Source organism: Osmerus eperlanus, chromosome 16, assembly GCF_963692335.1.
Source record: "Osmerus eperlanus chromosome 16, fOsmEpe2.1, whole genome shotgun sequence".
NCBI lineage: Eukaryota > Metazoa > Chordata > Actinopteri > Osmeriformes > Osmeridae > Osmerus > Osmerus eperlanus.
This window is the reverse complement of record NC_085033.1, coordinates 13491363-13511640: the sequence shown is the minus strand read 5'-3', so window position 1 is coordinate 13511640 and position 20278 is coordinate 13491363. Positions and strand designations below refer to the sequence as shown.

Genomic DNA, 20278 nt, shown 5'->3' with positions numbered 1-20278 from the left:
ATTGGTAAACCGAGGGATTACTTAATTGTGAAACTTGTTGCTGGAGCCAAGAGATGGTTCCAATCCAAAAACGACTGCATTGCGTTTCACCATGAATAAACATATTGTTGTTTTCCTGACCTTGTTTTCCTGGTTGGATCAAGAGCAGAGAGGAGATGGAAGGAATTACACTCTGGCAGAAGAAGTCAAATTGTAATAGAAGAAGTAAAGGAATAGTTCACTGATTTAGAACTTCTTTTTAAAGAACTGTTTAAGAATTGTTTTCAGGTGTGAGGAAATCAACGTTATTTAATGTACAGTATGAAGGCCTGGGGATAGCAATCTAGCCAGAGTCACTATCCAACAACAACAATCAAAGCTAAAGTTGAGTCTCAATTTAGGAGCAAGTTAGGCCTCGACACTGTTTGGCTTGATTCGGAGCATTTATCTAATCCTAACAGCAAACTGGACAATAAACACATTTCTCTTTAAAACCTAAAACTACAGAATAATCAATTTGGCCCTGGATAAAGAACATATTTGTAAACTTCTCATGGGTTTGATCCAAAGCAAACACAATTAAAAACCCGCATTGGTGTGGAAAAACTATGATAGCCTTCCTGGCTAGCGTAACCATGGCGTCGCACGAGCCAAGCTTCCACTGAGACTACCACCGGAATACCAGCCTTTTAAAACGAGTGTCAAACCAAACAACCTAAAGCCCTCGTCACTCTCCCTCACACTCTGCAATCTATTGCTTTTGGCTGCCAAACAAGGAGCCCATTCACAGTCGACCAGGTCGAAGGCTTGATTTAGGAGGGGAGGGGGGAATCTGTGTGAAAATGGGAACGTCCGAGACGGAGGTTGAATCTTTGCCATCGAGGCGTGCGGGTGGGGAAGGGTGGGTGGTTGCACCTTTTGGTTGTTTTGTCACCCCGTCAACCCTGTATCCGTGGAAACGCTGGGGTGGCAAACCCCCTGCTGCAAAGAGGTGGATCTCATCCAGAACTTTGGATGTCTAAATATCGACATATCTCGGGGGTGTTGGCGCTGTTCCTTTCCACATAGTATAGTTATTGTTCAGCCTATTCTGCGGTACAGTACTTATGCGTATCGCCAAGGACTACATTTCACTTCTTCTGAGTTTCTGAAGAACTGACCACCACACAGACAAAGAAAAATTTTATACCCCATGTGACAGGAAATCAAAAAATAGCAGCGAAGGGGCCTTATTCTCTCCTAAATAACCATGGAAACAAAGCGGAGCCATGATGCAAGATCATGAAATGCTTCTCAAATGCAAACATCAGATTGTCAAAGGATCATCACTGAGGATACAGTGTTGCAACATGTACCGTTAATGTGTGACGTAACTATTGCAAAAGCTGATGGTTGAGGGCCTGTTTTTAGGGTTAGGGTTTAATTTGAGTTGAATTTGGCTTTACCTCAATTGATTGTGACGTTACGTTTACTTTCTGGAACTCCATTGCTGTAGGTTACTTCACTATTGTATCTTGTGTAGTGTATCGCTTATGTTGACAGTTTTCAATAACCTGACATAATCCTCAAAGTTTTTATAGATGTGACAAGAAGCTACAGATTCTCTGATAGAATATCTACAATTACATTTATTCATTTAGCAGATGCTTTCATCCAAATTGATGTATGACATATTTGATGTGTACGAAATGTAGGCTATCCATGGGGAACATCTCATTAATAACCGCATGCCTCTTCTCTCTGACGGGTTAGAGTGAAAAGTTCATGAAGTTCTTTCTTCGAAACCAACAGAAGAATGTGAATTCCTCACTCCACCTCTTTTAAAAATGTTTGTCTCTGAGACTAATTCTGTCTCAACATATCCATCTCTTATCTGTCTACCTGCCAGCTAGACGTCTGGCTTCAGGGTTGCGTAATGATTTCTCAACCTCCACAATCCGCACAAGGGTATCCATTCTTTTTGTGGCGTCGTATCTCAAAAAGACAGCAATGTACCTTGACGAGTATTTTTTTTTAAATGGGTAAGGGCTTTCAGAATGTGTACCAAATGATGTAAAAGGTTGCTCTTGTTGACATTTCAAAGTGAGGTTAAAAGGGTGGTGCCGAAAAATATGCGAGTGCGTGTTAAAAAGGTCTTCACGTGGATGGATGGATTCGAAATTCTCCAGATGCCAGAGAGAAAATGAAATGACTCAATGAATCAGGCTTTTATGGCTTAGAGATATCTCTGCTCTTAAGCCTGGACAATCAGGGGGGCCATAATAAATGAATGAAAAACACGTCTGCATTCCTATCCTGGGAAAACCAATACTGTATGTGTGTGTCCTCTTTGTGGACTGACCCCACTATTCATCATCAGCCTCTGAGTGAGAAACATGTTTACATAGGAGTATGGAGCTGTTAGAAAAAACACAGTGTATAGACGATTCAGCACTTTCGGCCTGTCAACTAATAATGTCCAGTGGAGGATGGTGTTTCTTCACATGCTAGAGCATATATTTCAAATGGAGACTACCATTTATCCTTTTATTGTTTGTGAGACTGAATGCGAAAACAAACTAGAATTATTTTCGGTGTCTGTCTTTGTATCTGTGTATGTCTGAGCGCACGCATGTTTGTGTCTGTGTGTGTCTGAGTTTATGAGTTTATGTCTGTGTCTGTGTGTTTGCTTGAGTGTGTGTGTGTGTGTGTGTGTGTGCAAACACTCACATAGATGCTCCTCTGCTGGTAGCGCAGGAACAGGTTGTGCATGATGGCCCCGTCGTGGAGGTCCTGCAGGGCAGCCATGTCCTCCACTCCTCTGGAGCTGCTGGGGTGCATGGGCTGCACCTTCTGCCTGGTCAGGGTGCTCTGCTTGTGGGTGTACACCTGGAGCAAGAGGATGAAGATGGAGGGAGGAGAGGGAGAGAGTGGGGGGTTAGGTAGGATGCAAAAATATTGTGGGATGATTCTGGGGTATCTTGAAGGGATAGTGAGAAAGACTAAATGTTTTCACTCTAATGTTACTACCCTGTTTTATCGGTTTGGACACAAAAATCAGTTATGAAAAACAGAATTTTGCAGCTACACTTATGATTACAGATTTTACATACTTTTTGTTCCTCACAAGCTCAAGCCAGGTATGACATTAATTAAGTAGATACAAACATCTTGGTTGCACTGAGTGCTGTAGAATGGGGTTAAAGCAACTCTAACGCCTTCAAATATCAGGATATGGCCGGGACGTAAATCTGTCTGGTCCTGCAGCAAAAGCTGCTGTGAGCCTGGGAATCATTATTTTAACTCATTATTATGTCACACTGCAACTGAATAGTTTTATATGACCGAGAGATGGAAAGCACAGAGAGAAACTTCCCTGACCAGCCATTCTTCCTATGGGGCATGATTTACCACAGGGCCACCGAGGTCTTGACAGATCGGTTCATAAACCTGAGCACATGACCTCCCCACAGGTGACCGGCAAAACCTCTCAACGGGTCGAATCAGTTTCCAAGATCCCACCAGACAGTCCATATCTAACGTCGGCACCAGGAGTCAGGACACCTGGTGGATATCTTCTCTAGCTCCTAGACTACACCCCCGAGCTGCCAAGTGTTGTTGATAGGCTGTGCTGTGTGTGTGTGTGTGTGTGTGTGTGGGGGGTGTGTGTGTGTGTGTGTGTGTGTGTGTGTGGGGTGTGTGTGTGTGTGTGTGTGTGTGTGTGGGGTGTGTGTGTGTGTGTGTGTGTGTGTGGGGTGTGTGTGTGTGTGTGTGTGTGTGGGGGGTGTGTGTGTGTGTGTGTGTGTGTGTGGGGGGTGTGTGTGTGTGGGGGGTGTGTGTGTGTGTGTGTGTGTGTGTGTGTGTGTGTGTGTGTGTGTGTGGGGGGGGTGTGTGTGTGTGTGGGGGTGTGTGTGTGTGTGTGTGTGTGTCTGCTTCTAGAAGCATTCTTATCCCCTCTGTCTGAGAGCTAGACCAAACAGTGTGTCAGAGACAACGTTCCTTCTGAGTGGTGCAGGGTCACAACGCAGAGCCTGATGAATATCTTTAGTCTGTGACAAAGGCAACTTGAGGACTTGTAAAGCTGACCCATTAAAAGCTTCAACTGATAAAAATATGGACACATTTCAGACGTAATAACACATTTATTTCGTTATTTCGATGAGTGTCCGTGATTACCTGTTGCTGCTTTCACTGTCGAGACTTGTGTTATGTGTGTTATGTGTTATTTTGTCGTGTCTTTTCTTTATGTGGGTGTATGGTGTACTCTACAGTACACCATACACCCACAAAGGCAACCACTCCTTCTCAACTTTTAACAAGCAAGCCTTGTTAACATAAAAACGCAACTGCGTTTCCCAAACCAAAGACAGGCAGACAACGGACTCTACAGGAACTCTGGTCCTAGAAAGACGTGCGCTCGTAGGGACACTAATGTGGCTCAGACCGTCCAGCCGCCCTCTGAGGAGACCTGGACAGACTGAGGACAAGATGTGGTGAATATGAGACGTCCTTGTGTAGGCTGGAACCCAGAGGAGAACACACCACTCAGACATGCACACCGACCTAGTCATTATAGTCACGGGTTGACCCCAAGAGGCAGAGAGAGAGAGGGAGGGAGGATCTTAATTAAGGGTGCACGACGTGCACATATGCAGGCACTTTCATAGACGGTTAAAGCGGGGGGGCAATCAACGACAGGCCTCACAGTATCCCCAACACATGGGGGGTCCGCAAGACAAAGGCAGGCACCAGAGGCAAGGAGGGATGGGGGGGAGGGGGGGTGGGGTGAGTCTACAGAGACTGGTAATCTGTCACTGGGGGGTCTGCACACACAGCAGGCAGGAGGTTAACAGGGAGCCCAACACGGTCTGCTTTCACTGAAGGAGATCAAAGTATGGAGTGATTAGTATCTGTCTAGAATGCATGGTGTTGGAAGGAGGAGAGTGATGGATGGATGAAAGGGAGGTGAAGTAAACAGGGCGGGGAGCATCGCTTTGTGGCCGTGGCTGTAAAAGCAGAAGTACTCGCGTGCGCACGCACACACACGCACACACACACACACACACACCTTCGTAATCAGACTGCAAACACATCATATATTTCCATAGCAAGTGATAGTTTACATACTCATGGACACACACACACACACACAGGTCTGTTTCCAATCATTCCCTTTCTCGCGTTTCCCCTCTCAGGACTCAGATAGGCTCCAGAAGCCTGAACCCCCTCATATTAAAAACACACTGAGGTCATGCGACGCTCCCCTCCTCCCTCCCCCTCCCCCCATCTCTCCCCCCATCTCTCCCCCCACCTCCTCCCAGCACCCGAGCATCCCCTGTCATTAAAGCACAATCCTGGCAGCCACCCTTGCCCTCTTATAGCTCCCTCGCTCATGTAGCTGCCTCTCTCACTGCCCGCACTGCAGTCCAACCCTCCCAACCTGACTTCCAATACCAAAATATGTCGTTTTGGTTTGTTTTCACACTCATTGGAATATATTGTGATGTTTGCGATGTTTCGTAAAAGGGGTCACTTCTTTTCCCTTTTCTATAAAAAATAAGAAAAAATAAATGTTTGCAGTGCTAACTGCTAACATGTGATCGCGATGATTTGACTTCCAGATCTAACCACAGGTTCGGTTGGGGCAGGGAAATGTTCAAAAGCTTCCATTTGGAACTTGAGTCCTTCTTAAGACACGCTACAAAACCCAGAGTTAGTGCTTCTTCCCATGTCCACGTAGAGGTGATGATGTCACAGAGACATATCTCGATTAGAACGGATGCTGTGGTTGGAACGGTGTGTTCTATGTGGGTTAAAGATTCCGTGCGTGCGGGTGCCACAACACCTAAATGATCCAAGCATCACATCTCCATAACCCTTCACAGGAATCCATCCATCGGCCAAGCCAATCTTTCCACTCTACAGAACTTGTTTTCGAAAAGACGACGACTATAGGAGTCCTGTCAATACGACTGAGTCATTATGAACTCTGACCTGGAAGAATGTTTAACACCAAGCCATATCAATAACTAATTATACATCTTCACCTCTCACACCTTTGTCCTCCAGAACTGTCACAACAGCAGGATATTATCTAGACAAAACATATACAGTAACATACAAGTTCAATACATAAACACATTAAGACAACATCAATATGTTACTCCAACTCCGTGAGTAGCATTAGTCAGTTGAGTACAACTCATATCGTCCGTATCTCCAGTCTGACGGTAGCTCTACGATGACAACAGAAGAGGAATACAACTAGTGTCAGCTCATCTTTTCACACCTTAATCTTAGCCAAAGTGTCGCCGACCCCGAAACTCTTTTGATTCAAACAGCTTCAACGTGGATGTATTGTGTTTCTCGCCGACAGGTGTTAAAAGCCGTGGCTCACGCAAAGCTCCCTTCATGACCATCCAAAGCAGGTATTGAGGGAACGAGGCGTTTCAAACTGCATGCATTGCTTTTAGCCCTCCAAGTCAACAGAATACATTGTGGTGTGTTTCTCTCAGTTGAAAGCCGAGGATAATCCAGGGCCCAACAGAAGCCACAAAGGACAGATACACATAAAAGGCGTACCTAACCTCAATCTGGTCTGCTGTGCTAGACGAGATCAAGGACCTCTTTGTTACAGGACTACTCCCTTGTGATGTTCCTGATCATGTGTGTGTGTGTGTGTGTGTGAAGGTGAATGACCACTAGCAACCACTCTAGGGGTGTGTGTGTGTCTCTCTCTTCCTCTTTTTCTCTCCCTCCCTCTCTCCCTCTCTCCCCCTTCCTTCCTCCCTTCCTCCCCCTTCCCCTCCCTTCCTCCCTCCCTCTCACAAACACATGTTTGAGTAGGGGAGTTGCCCGACACCAGAGGGGCTTGGTGTCCGGTCGGAGACCCCAGTAACCCTGAAACTCATGGTGACATTTCCAACAGAGGTCTAGAAGAAAGCTTGCCACTGTTCGAAGAGTCAATCAGATGTGACCCCAAATGCTCCCCCCCCCCCCCCCCCCTCTTTGCAACCCCTATTATGCTGTCCGGGCCATTTCTGACATTCCTGCGTTAGTGACGCCTCCTCCGACAAGGGTCGAACGTCACAGGCGCGCCTCACAGACGACACAGGAGCTGAGGTTGGCCTCCCCATTACAAGCCCATCTCAAGTCTTACTTTACTTTAGGACTAAATTATACTACACATTTGTTTTCTTATATCAGACTGTAATGTCATGTGCTATAACTCCAAGATGACCGCAGTTCTATTACTCTGTATGTGGTTCGGGGGTCAGATGGCTAAGCGGTTAGGGAATCGGGCTATTAATCAGAAGGTTGCCGGTTCGATTCCTGGCCGTGCGATATGACGTGTCCTTGGGCAAGGCACTTCACCCTACTTGCCTCGGGGGGAATGTCCCTGTACTTACTGTAAGTCGCTCTGGATAAGAGCGTCTTCTAAATGTAAATGCTTCAGAACTGCAACTTAGGGCTTTTTTTTTAAGTGATGTATTTTAGGTTTCTATTTGTGTATCCTGTCCTTCGGTGACCTACTCATTTCAATGGAGAACTGTCGAGGGGAGGTCTGGATCTCTGCAAGAGTGGCACCGCTGAGGGACTGTTTCCAGTCCACAGCCACACATGTGGGGTTAGTACCTAAATTGGTCGGTTCACAAATGTAAACACACTTTACGCTCATCTGTTGAGACTTATCTTGTCGTCAGTGGCCCTGGTATACTTCTGCTTTGAATTTCAGTAAACAATTACAGTTATAACTCAGATGGAGGTACACAGAAAATACAATTTCTATGTTTGCGCATGTTAAGTTAATTCAATTTCCCACTGATCATAATAGTGTTAGAAGTGGATCGACCTAAATCCTTCTAGTTACCTTTTATCTGATGTTACAGGGCATCAAAGACCCTGGCAGGAGATAATGTCTGGAATGGGTTCAGTTGATTATTTATCTACAGATAAGAACTGGTGCCATTTGTTGAACTACAAGGGTCAGTTCTGCATTGATCTGAGTCAGTGACTAGGAAAAAAAACATTTGGACAAGATGAATGATTCTGTCCCCAGCTGAGCCCAAAGTCTTTGAAGTGTGAATATCCCATTAAGATAACAAGTGGGGACTTCTGTCGTAGTTAACATAGCAAGGTAAAACGCTAAAATGTCTTAAACAATGCCTAAGTCAAGCTTTTTGGTAGGAAACATACATTTTATGACCCTTGAACTGTGTCAGGCCAGCGTATTGGACCAATACTTTATAAGATTCACAATAAGTCTATAAAAATGTACACTTGCATAAATGACTGTGTAGAGACTTGCAGTAAACCTTCAATAACAGGAAGATTAAAGAAGCTTGGCTTTGATCTGAAGTTCTTTACAGCATATAGTATTTAGCCTGACTTCCAGTTGCACCACCTAGACGACCAGCTGACTTGACCAATGATTTAGCACTTGCTTAGACCATAACTCACCAAAGAATTGACAACAGTAGGCCTATTTAGCCCTGACCAGTGGCTGACCTGGAGCCTTGCTCCAGGTTACCACTAGCATTGTGAAACATTGTTAGCCACTGCTGACATGGCTGGCTCAGTTCGTCTTAGCAAGGGATTCGTCCTTGGCACTGACTTAATTAGGCTTCTAATTGGGCCTCTCATCTCCTGGGAGACGAGGAAGATCCCCTGCTCATTCACTGAGTCAAAACAAAGCCATGAGGTTCAGGGTTAAGCCTAGCGACAGATGCTAATGTAAGTAAATCTCTTTCTGACAAAGCCATTAGACACCATAGTAAAGGAGAGGGCTGTGTCCTGATCGTCATGATCACAACAGACAGTTTTGTTTTGTAAAAAACCCACCTGTTACTCTGAATTTCGACGTATTCTAGTATGAACATCCCTCTTTTTGTTATTAAATAAGAGATAACACTTTATTGTGACCTAAGCCGACAAATGTGGGGGCTGACAACTGGCTGAATGAACTAGCGAAAACCAGAGAAACTTTTCAATGTTTTTGCCGTGTGTTGTTCACCGTTTCACTTGTTCTTGCTGCCCTCACTAGGCCTATTTCTGATTAAGAAGCCAGATAAGTGCACAGGTAAGTAACCCTGACTCTCTCAGTGATCAAAAGCACCAGGTGCTCATTGAATTACCATTCATGCTTCTCCTGCATTGTCCACAAGTCAACTCACCTCATAGGAGACCGTCTCTTCTGTCAGAGCCTGAAACCTGATAAAGGTAAGGGTCTACTCTACCTGCTGCACACTTACAAAATACCATCAGAGACCACGACCAACTTATCCTACTGTGCTATTGGACAAACTCTGACAGTTTCCATGGCAAATGGGAGCCCCCCCCATCTCTCTAAAACCCCCCACAGGTTAAGGTAAGACACAGACACACGCTGAGGTTGTGTGCTGGGGTACAACAAACCTCCCCCACTGCAGCCAGCTTTCCTCACAAAGGACATCACCTGCTGTCTGCCGGCCCTTCTTCCATCCAGCAGGACCAGCAAACAGGTGTTCGGCCTCTCAGATAACCCGCAGAGCACAAGAGGAACAGGCGACTGCCAGGCAACTAAACTCCCCCCTCCTCCCTCCGCCCCTCGCTGATTAGATAAGGCCTTCCACAACAGTGGGATTAATACCTGTAGTCCCCCCTTGCCCCCCTCGACCCTCCCCCCCCACTCCAATCATGTCATTACAGGCTCTGAATGAGCTTCTGGATCGCCTTTCTACCACAGTAATACCACCCTGTCTGGAAATCTAGCCTTTATGAACGATTAGTGTGATTGATGCCTCTTTGGGCTAGATGGGTTTTGACAGTAGAGTCTGGGAGCTGCTTTGATCCTATGGCTGTACACCTTTCTGTTGTCTGGGATGATGGGGGGGGGGGGGGGGATATGGATCACTAAATCTCCATAAAACTACCTCCACCCCCGACTAGAATATAGATGAACTGAGAGTTGTAGTAAACTTGTTTAGTTTAAGCCACTGTTTACTGAACAGCCAAGAACTAAACCTCTCTGCTTGTCAACAAGGGTCAGACAGTGAAAGCTCTTCAACGGATTGGTGGAGCCAGTGATACCCTATTATGGAGTTTGGATCCAAGGCTGAATTAAAAGGTAAAACCGTATGACAACGTTTATTTTAGTATGTGCGTGAATTAAACTTTAACTGGAGGCCAAAAGAAAACCTTGGAGAATCTCCTTTAAAACTGTTCAATAATTCTACCCTTGTCTGAACTCAAATCCCAGCTAACAAGGAAACGCAAACCGCAATTCGAATTCAATTCATCGCATGAGTAAGTGTCCTGCCAGTGCTAGCAGGGAAGAAGGTTCAGCGCATGTTGCATCCGGCAGGTCAAAGGTAGTTTCTGACACTGAAGGGAAGGAAGAGATAAGAATGTGCATTAACCCTAATCTGCAGTGCATGAGTGTTAGCAGATCTCCTGGACAATGACTCGCTCAAGACAAACATTATAATCTCTCATACGCTTACAGTGTTCACAAGCTGGGCTTTGGCCATGTCTCTGACTCACCGTCACTCGCTCAACCCCCAACAATGCGTCTCAAGAATCTGTGCTACGTTTCTGTGGTAATGTGATGAGATTTCTATATATCTATATGATGAAATGTGTTTCTTCAACTTTAGATAGGTACAAGATTAGTTAGGAACAAAAAAATTATACAAAAAAAACTTCAAACCAGTCAGGCTCAACAACTTTCCAAAAAAAACAAACACCAAAAGGTGTTTATTTCATGGATGAAAAAGGGAAAGTGTAAAAGTCCCCTGCTACCAAAAGCACACGACAAAACACAGAGGTGTTGGTAATGCCCCTAAAGAGTGTTAAAGATGTAGAACCAGCTGGGTCCAGGATTACACCTCTTCATAAGGTAACACCAAACCCTCAGTCAGTAAAAAGGAAAGCGTGAAAAGCCGGCTTGACAAAGAGTGAGCGATGGATTCTAAGGGACACTGGACAACGATCTTGAACTATCCGAGTGAAGTCAGTATTTTTAATCACAAATCACACCTAACGTGATTCTGACAACCAAAAAGGGGACGAGAACATTCTCAGTTTTGAGGTTTTGCTGTGTTCGTTATTTACTGTTTGAGAAGAGGCACGTGTTGACTGTTTCCACCGTATTTAAAGACTGTATCGGGAATCGGGCTATTAATCAGAAGGTTGCCGGTTCGATTCCTGGCCGAGAAAAATGACGTGTCCTTGGGCAAGGCACTTCACCCTACTTGCCTCGGGAGGGAATGTCCCTGTACTTACTGTAAGTCGCTCTGGATAAAAGCGTCTGCTAAATGACTGAATGTAAATGTAAGAAGAGTCTTACCTGTCCGTAGTCCGTGGCAAACACCACCACCCCTCCGGTGCAGGACGACACGGTGCTGGGAAGGTACAGCTCATCCTCCCGAAGCCAAACACGGGCGCCCTGCAAACAGACACACCTTTACTCAACATGCTGTGAGGAGAAACAAACTGAAAATGTATTATGGAACTCATCGATACCAACGCGTTATCTATGATTAGAGCTGCCGAATTGAATATTTGGTGAAGTACAACTCAATGGTTAAAACACATACTAATGGCGAAAACAAACTGTGAAACAGATTGTGAAAGAATGTCACGTACACCCAGTATTTTCTGTTCTCATCACATGAGAAGCAGCTAGTGTAAGATTATACTTATTTATGTACAGTCAAGTCTGAGAAGGTTATTGCTTGTTGACAGTTTTGTTCCCCTGAACTCTTGAACCACTCACATGCCATGCTCATTGTCCTAAAACTCCATTGCTATGACAACCATTGATGAAGAATAGCTTTTGACACACAGCTGCATTAACCTCCATGCAGTTGCCATGGTGTCGCCATGGTGTTGACCTCTCCACTGCCAATAGGGTCACAGCTGTCCATTGTATAGCGGCGTCGGGTTACAAGGATTTGCTACCTGTGGACATGCTTTAGCTTAGCAAACTCAAGGGGCTGGTAAACCATGTTTATTGAGGTTCTTTACACTTCATTTACATTTAGTCATTTAGCAGACGCTCTTATCCAGAGCGTCTTACAGTAAGTACAGGGACATTCCCCCGAGGCAAGTAAGGTGAAGTGCCTTGCCCAAGGACACAACGTCATTTGACACAGCCGGGAATCGAACCAGCGACCTTCGGATTACTAGCCCGATCCTCTAACCGCTCAGCCACCCGACTCCTTCTTTAGTGCCCGTAGACAATTGGAACGGAACTTCTCTCCAGAAAAACCCTTTATCCTTCCACTTGACCTGAACGTTTGAGTGTTGTTAAGTTGCTGTAACTTTCCCATTGGCTGCAGCTGCACGTTTGCTCAGGCTAAGCAAAGTTGGGTTACGTTAGGACTGGGCGAGATGGCCAAAAATGTTTGTTGAATTATTATTTTTTACTAGGCTATTGATCGATGTCGATCATGTTCACGATATATATATTACATAATAATAACGCTCAATTTGGTTTTAAGAACATTCTCTTCAGGCCAGAACTATGCATACTACCAGCAAGAGCACTAATCTATCTAAGCCACAGTACTTATGCCAGAGTTGTCCACTGCCCTCAGTCCAACCTACTGGAGGTCCACTTATCTCACATAGCTGCTATCAGCAAGGAAGTCAGAATCACACAATATCTTTCTTTCATCTAGATTTTTTGGCTCAGGTCCTCATTCTTGACCAGCTAATCTCAACAGCCCTTGAAGAGAGTAGCTTCTGGAGGGCAATTGTGAACTATCCCCCCCCCCCCTCTTTTTTTTTTATTCTATGAAAAGCTGCAAATCCATATAACCAAGAGGGCCTCTTAAATACAAAGCCATATGTGCGCGCGTTCATTAGCGTGACAGGCTAATGCTAATGGAGAAAACATACTGACTGTTTGAAGGCTGGACTGGCTAAGGTAAGGAGGGGGGGGGGGGGGGGAGGGGTCCAATATGGGCTCTGAACCGAGCACATATTGGACCTTTGAACCATTTGCCCTACATTATGAGCAACTCAGATTAGATTTTTCTGAAACAGGCACCTACATAACGGGAGTCCTTAAGAGAGAGAGTTTACACTGAGGGACGCGCGTGCACGTCCCTCAGTGTAAGGGAGGGACGTGCACGCGCAAGGTAAGGCTCTTTTTACACACACATACGCACTTGGGTACACACACACACACACACGCACACACAGACACACACACACACACACACCACCTAAAAGGCAGGTCTGCCTTGTCAGCAGTACATCAATGGAGAACAGTGTGTTGTTGTAAACCCAGGGCAGTCTCCCGCTGAAGAGAGAAAACACACACGTTCAAAAGAACGTGGGATCACCTGGGGAGAGATCAATCTGACTCGCAGAGGAAACTCATAAAGGAACTCATCTTTTGACCTGAGAATCCTGAGAGTTTCCTTTACTCGTCTCATTCAAAGAAACTGCTTTCCAGTGAATGTCACTTCTGTTTAGATGGCCCCGCAGAAAAAAATATATATATTTGTAAAAATTTAGTAATATTATGCTGACAGCTTCATTCAATTACCAGATGTTATCTTTAAGGTATATTTGTGTAAATAATAAACGGTAGCAAAATAGATTGGAAATGCCATGTTTTATTCAATAAGGACTGAGTTGAAAATGTCATAAAGGAGCTGGGGCTTTTGTGACATCACAAAAGAGTGAAACTCAAAGTCAGAATGTCAGGAAGAAGAAAAAAAAAAAGTATTGTGATGTCATGGTCACACAAAACCATGATGTTCATAAATGTTTTATCACAAAGGGACATGTTCTATTGTGATGAAACAAAAGATTTGCGAGTGCTGCTGGGCAGCCAAGACCATATGGGCATTCCTGATGTGCAAAGCGTAGTCAGAATAATTTGACGCCTGTCTTAGGGTGGGGGTGGGGGGTTGGCGTTTGCCCCTCCCCCACCCCTCCCATCCCCCCTTACAGGGAGCCAGGGGCCCCAGAACACCCTTTGAAAGTCAGTCATGTCCAAACGACAACATTTGCAGGCTACCATTACAGCACATTAGCTCTTGTCCTCCCTCTTCTTTCTTTGTGATGGGCGTGTGCCGACTGCCCCCCCCCCCCCTCCACTCTGGGGAGAGAGAGAGAAGGACACATCCCATGGTGGCACACTACCTCATTGTCTCTCCCTCCTTAATCCTTCCTCACCCCTTCATCCCACGGCCCACCAGCCACCGTTCCTCAAACTTTGGCTCCACGCCACAGCTCCGAATCGCCTCCTTTCCTCCACCTCCTCCCCCACCCCTCCCCTCACTCACGGCACCCGTAACAGCAGGACGATCCCCATGTGAAGCGGTAGTTTTACCAGAGAGACCAGGAGAGGAAGCCATTAAATATGATCAGTACACAGCTGAGTTGTATTCTAGCAGAGGGAGGTGGAACAGAGGGAGGAAGAGGGAGAGAGAGGGAGAGAGAGAGAGTGTGAGAGAGAGAGAGGGAGAGAGAGAGAGTGTGAGAGAGAGAGAGAGAGAGAGAGAGAGAGAGAGAGAGAGAGAGAGAGAGAGAGAGAGAGAGAGAGAAGGATCGAGAAAGGGAGATAGGGAAAGGTGGAGAGGGAGGGAGGGATCGAGAAAGAGAGACAGGGAAAGGTGGAGAGGGAGGGAGGGATCGAGAAAGAGAGACACCGAGAAAGAGAGAAAGAGGGATCGAGAGAGGGAGAGGGGAAGAGAGAGAAGACTAACTAAGAGCCTTGTCCTGGAGAATCCAGGACCAGCTGTTGCACCAGTGGAGGCTTATATTCCAGATCCTATATCAGCGCCTCTTAGTGTCTCACAAAGGTCTGGGTAAACCACCCTCGCAGAATGGAACAACTCTTTCCGCATCTCACAGCATGCATCCCACAGCATGCTAAACAGACAGCTATTGCGCAGAAGTAAAGGGTTATCCTATCTGGGAAAAGAACGATTCAGAGGCGTAACTTCAATTGAAGTTTTCTTTAAGCCAGGTCTAAGATCCTTGCACGGTGATGCTGTACAGCCACACACAGACAGCTCCCGGCCTGTAGCGCATCCCCCTCGTACAGACAGCTTTAGCCGTGGCGTCCAGCCACGTGCGAGTGCTTCCCTGGAGTAGCATTGACCTGTTCCCAGCCTGACTTCTCTCCCAGTCAGAAACCACAACATCAACACAACCCCCCCCCCCCCCTGCTCTGAGAACACAGTCTTCATGTCAGTCAGCCAAAACCAAGCCACTGACCCTTCCCCTGGATTGCAGGCTCAATCCCCAACACCACACACACACACAAAAAAAACACCCACATACACAAACACACACACAACGTCTGTGGCTGACGCTCCTTCAGGGGATGCTGGTGGCGCGGCGGGCTGTGATTCCATCGCCTTGTCTGGATCTGAGCAGCTGTCCTGGGGAGAGTTGCCACTTCCTCCCCAGCAACAACCAGAGTATTGTGTGCCACGGTGGCCGTCTCCTCCGTCTAAATGAATAGCAGTTAATGGGAAAGTCTGTGCCCCTGGGTAACACAGTGAGCAGAAACAACTGGCGCTATTGGTCTGTGCTAAGCAGAATAGCTGGTCGACACAGCTGGTAGTGTGTGAGCGTGTGTGTGTGTGAGAATGTCTGAAACAGTAGTCATCCAGTTGGCCGGGTTTGATTCTATACTATGTGTCTTATGTGACGTGTGTGTGTGTGTGGGCACTGTCTTCAAATAAACATTTAATATACAACTAGTGCTGAGTAAGACTCTGTAACAAGCACCGCAATGTTAAGGCAGCTCAGAGAACCGTTTTTTTTTTACTGTAGCCGACTTACTCTAAAGACGTTTTCCTGTTAATTCTGAGTACATTTTTTCAAAGACAAATTGTTCACCACTTAAAAACTCAGAGGTTCAGTTGTCATCCGTATCTTTTTCACTTGAATGAACGTCTCTATAAAACATTGGCAAGTCAGCTTTTATTCAAAATAGATTGTGTTTAGTATTCTCCGCATGATAGGAGTCCAACTGGCGATTCAATCGTATTTCAACTGATACATATACCCCCTCTCCCATCTATCTATGTGTACAAATGTGGTCAACGGTTCGCCTCACGGCCAGAAAACACGTTCCTCGTGGTCAACCGTGTGGAACAGATCATCTTCTGCTTGTTTGTACAAGATACACAACCTAATCATGTCCTCTCACTCAAAGCATGCTGTCAGAAGACCTACTCCCCTCTTAACCACAGTCTAGCAGCAAACTGGTATTTTACACTGAAGAGGTCTACTTTTTGCATGTTGTCAAGGGACGAAAAAAACGAAAAGACGAAAGCATTTGTCTGGAAGCATTTCCTGTAGATGGAGGCGAAGACAGACGGTTGTCTGACTGCAATGACAGGCCCTTCTGTCTGAGCAGAAACGTCAGACAGAATATTCCCAGTACTGAGTTAAGACCCGTTCATACCAAGGACGATAGCGAGAACTATAACGAGAACTATATTTACGTCCACCCCAAACTCCGCAATATCGTCTGCCTTTTGAAATGCGCGGGCGCTTTAAATTCGTTTTCCTACTACCTATTATTGTGTAATTTATCTTAACAATCTTTCTGTCTTCCTCATCATGTTTTATTTCCCCCTGAAATTCATTAAAGGTAATTGAGAGCCCTTTTATTCGTCCTAAAGATAAGACCAGCGCCACAGATTCAGCGGATTAATAATTAACATTTAAAGGGAAGCGTTTTTTTTTTTAACAGCGTTCAAAAGTAAACAGTTCAACATAAGGTTTCGTTGGAAATGATTGCCGCTTGACTTTGTGTTTGAATGTGATGACTACAGCCAATAGTGTCTGAGAACGCATAAACAACTGAAGAAGTATTCGTTTAAAAAACTTTGAAGCCCAGTCTTGTTACTTACAATACCCAAATTATAGATATTTCCAATGACTCCAGTTTGTAACTTTTTTTCCTAACGTTTTTCCTCTAAAAAAAACAGACTACTAATTTGTCTGGAGGCGCTTCCCGTAGAAGGAGGCTAGGACAGTGCGAGGTTCAGAGCACCGTAAATCAGCCCTGAAGGGTAAAAATTACAAGAGCTCACAAACTCTGAGGAAAAGATTTACACCCATCCCTGTCCCCCAAACCTCAAACTGTTTCAGGGCAAATTTCATGCCTACTTTTCGAGTAACAAAGGAATTTGTGCCTTCGGGGTACAGTTCGTTTACAGAAATGGTCTTCTGGCAGTCTGATGGAAACACAGGACGGCAAAAAGCCTGGAGCGAAAAACAGGCCGCTAAAGCCAGCCTAAAGGATGTCTGCATACTGGTGCAAATTGACCTTGAACCTTTTGCCAGCATGCAGCACAAACCCATCCACTCTCACAGCCTGTGTTGAGCACCAATAAGCTGGAGCTGACACACAAAGGTTGTTTGGACTTGAATGATTGGACACACTAGGGCATGGATTGAAGCTTATGGGAACTTATCTCTCTGTATGTTGACTGTGGGATGTGTGGGAAAACATGCCTGCATACACACACACACAGATGTACACAACCATACAAGAACTACCACAACTGTGACCCCCCCATCCCCCACACACTCTCACAGTCACTCTTATTATGTGGTGAGTGGAGATGGAGGTACACCAAGAACCAGTGGAACATAAAAATAGCTAATGACTAGTTTTAAAAGACTTTAGTCCACCTACCCCTGCCACAGGAACCCGTTGCTGCGTTATACTAACCAGATGCACTGGAAACAGACAGACAAACTAATAATACAGTCAGCATCATGATGTCCACATGAAGAAATCTAGTTGGCGTTTTCTGTCATGAATTTGGTATTTCAGAATGGGGTATTTCCACTTCCACCTCTCTAAAACCCCATACTATCCTAAAACATTTACAGAATTCACAGTAAATTCAATTTACAGAATTCTGGTTCTGAAAACATTTCTGTTCTAAAGCTGAGAAAACAAGACAAGCTTCAAAAAGACTGAATTCTTCTACTTGTCAAGCAACGTCAAGAGTATTTACTGTAACTGCAGACAGTCCTAACCCTAACCCCACCCTACTGAAAGAACAAAAACTCCACCTATGTTCTACCTACACCCACACCTGCCTTCCTCCCCACATTCACACACACACCTGCCTTCCTCCCCACATTCACACACACACCTGCCTTCCCTCCCCACATCCACCCACACCTTGGCTCCACGGCCTGTTGGCTCCAGGGCCAGGGACGGTACACAGCTTACCAAAGTCATCCTCTAGCCGAGCTCATGCATTCTCACAAGTACAACTCTCACTAACAATAATAAATATTAACCATCTGCCCTAGCAACTGCTGCATCATGCCCGCTTGCCCTTGTGGAGTTTCCAGTCCCTAATGCCCCCTAATAAGATGTTAGATACCACTTAACCACCCTGGGCCAAACAAGTAAGGGCTTCAGGTTATTTTTACATCTATGAGAACGTGTTTTTGCTCAGTCTTGAGTGTTTGGGCGCTTTTTCCCCCCTTATCGCTGTTTGAAATATGAACGGAGAGTGAGGGAGAGCGAGGGAGAGCGAGGAAGAGCGAGGGAGAGCGAGGGAGTGCGAGAGAGTGCGAAGGAGAGCGAGGGAGTGCGAGGGAGAGCGAGGGAGTGCGAGGGAGAGCGAGGGAGTGCGGTGATGCGAGCCAAGTATCGCCGAGGACAAACGAGAATGCTACGTCAGCATTTACTAGTCGACCATTAAGACCTTTGATGCTGAGGGATATGTTATGATTCTGAACATCTGTGAGTCTTGTCCTGGTCTAGAGAGTGTCCAATCACAGCAGAGGTGTAACCTACAACAGGAAAAGTGTTCTTGAGGGAAATTTACTTTTTCTGGTTTGAAGCAAAAGAAGAGCTACAAATACAACAAACGTGGCAAAAACATAAATCATTAAACGTTTACCCTCGTCAATTACTCAAAAGTGTGATTTTACAAAAGAAAAATCTTATTTTTATGCCTTGATGTGGTAACAGACCACAGGCAAAGCCAAACATGAGGCGATCACATCCTAATTATGTTCCTTAGGCTTGTTGTTGAAGCACAAAACTCCAGTATTTCAGAAGTTTGAACATAACCCTGTTTTAACTCAAACCATGTGTGTGAGTGTGTCAGCATTTTAGAACTTCTGTTACTTGGGTCCAACCGCTCAGCCAAAAAATAAAAAATAAATCCATAAATGTGGCAATTGGCACATTTGGGCTCTCATACTACAGAAAATATCATATTTGTATTTCTGCCTGTAAAAAGGCTTTCATACCTTGACCAGCCTGGCATTGTGGGGACAAGTCGGGAAGTGCATTGTGGGAGTCAGGAGGTTGCTGGTTAAAGGTTTTGTGGTGGGTGAATGTGCTTCTGACAGTACAGGCAATGTTGTAGAGAGTGTTGGTGGTGCTGGAGTATAGTGGAGGAAAGGATGAGGGTGATTTAATATTAGATTTGGATGTAGGCATACACACACACACAAACATGCATACCCTGAAGAGCCATACAATGTTTATGCATTGCAGGAATAACAAATCTATTTAGTTGAATGCACTGGTTTAACCAGAAAGCTGCATGCCTACACATTCACCGAAGGGCTCATGGCGGGGGGAGGTTCCAGTCAGAGCGAAGGTGTCTTTTTTCAAGGTGAGAGAGGGAGAGTATTGAGAAAGTGGATGAGGTGAAGCAAAGGTTATAGCAGATTCAAATCAAAACAGACAGCAGATCACTGTACCATGAACAACCTGCCCCGACAACCTCCTGTTCAGTTCTCAGGGAACCCAAGGCTTGTCAGGAGGATTAGTAACCAGTTTCTGGCGATACAGGAACTGCTGTTACCTGATTTACGCGAAGCCTTACAGCCCCTGACAACTTCCAATATTGGAAGTTGTCAGGGCTGTAAGGCTATATATATATATATATATAGACAATTAAAAAGGGATTGACGCATAACTTTGCGTCAATCCCTTTTTAATTATCATGCGCATCACTGCCGAAACACTGTTAGAACAAAGCACTTTTGATCCTTGATCTTCTGCTGCACTTTCTATGTGTTTTGTTTGTTTGTCTCTGTAGACAAAAGCAGCTGTTGAAGTTATATGTTCTAAAATCTATATTTGGTGTCTAGCACATGCAGAGTTCTGCAATTACAACTTTAGACATGTTACACGTGGGAGGGTACCTTAGGACCGTTCCCCTAAGGTTCACAGGGTTCTTGGCATTGACATCATATCCGGTACCTTATTTAAAAACTGATGACTTCAATGCGAGCTACATTTGTCTGCTCAGAAGTCTTGTGGTCGGAGTATATTTAGACGCGGGACTTGACTTTGAAACGGTCAACGTTT

At 45.3% G+C, this 20278-nt stretch overlaps 1 protein-coding gene across 1 annotated transcript in view; it reads right to left on the bottom strand.

The window, feature by feature from the left end:
* myo10 (myosin X) overlaps positions 1-20278 on the bottom strand; it is an 82063-nt gene that overhangs the window by 46650 nt on the left and 15135 nt on the right. Inside the window, exons 2-3 of the mRNA XM_062480506.1 lie at positions 11285-11383; positions 2689-2847 (exon numbers count right to left, since the gene is read on the bottom strand). Of these exons, the coding sequence (XP_062336490.1) occupies positions 2689-2847; positions 11285-11383 (258 nt within the window). The remainder of the gene's footprint in view (positions 1-2688; positions 2848-11284; positions 11384-20278) is intronic.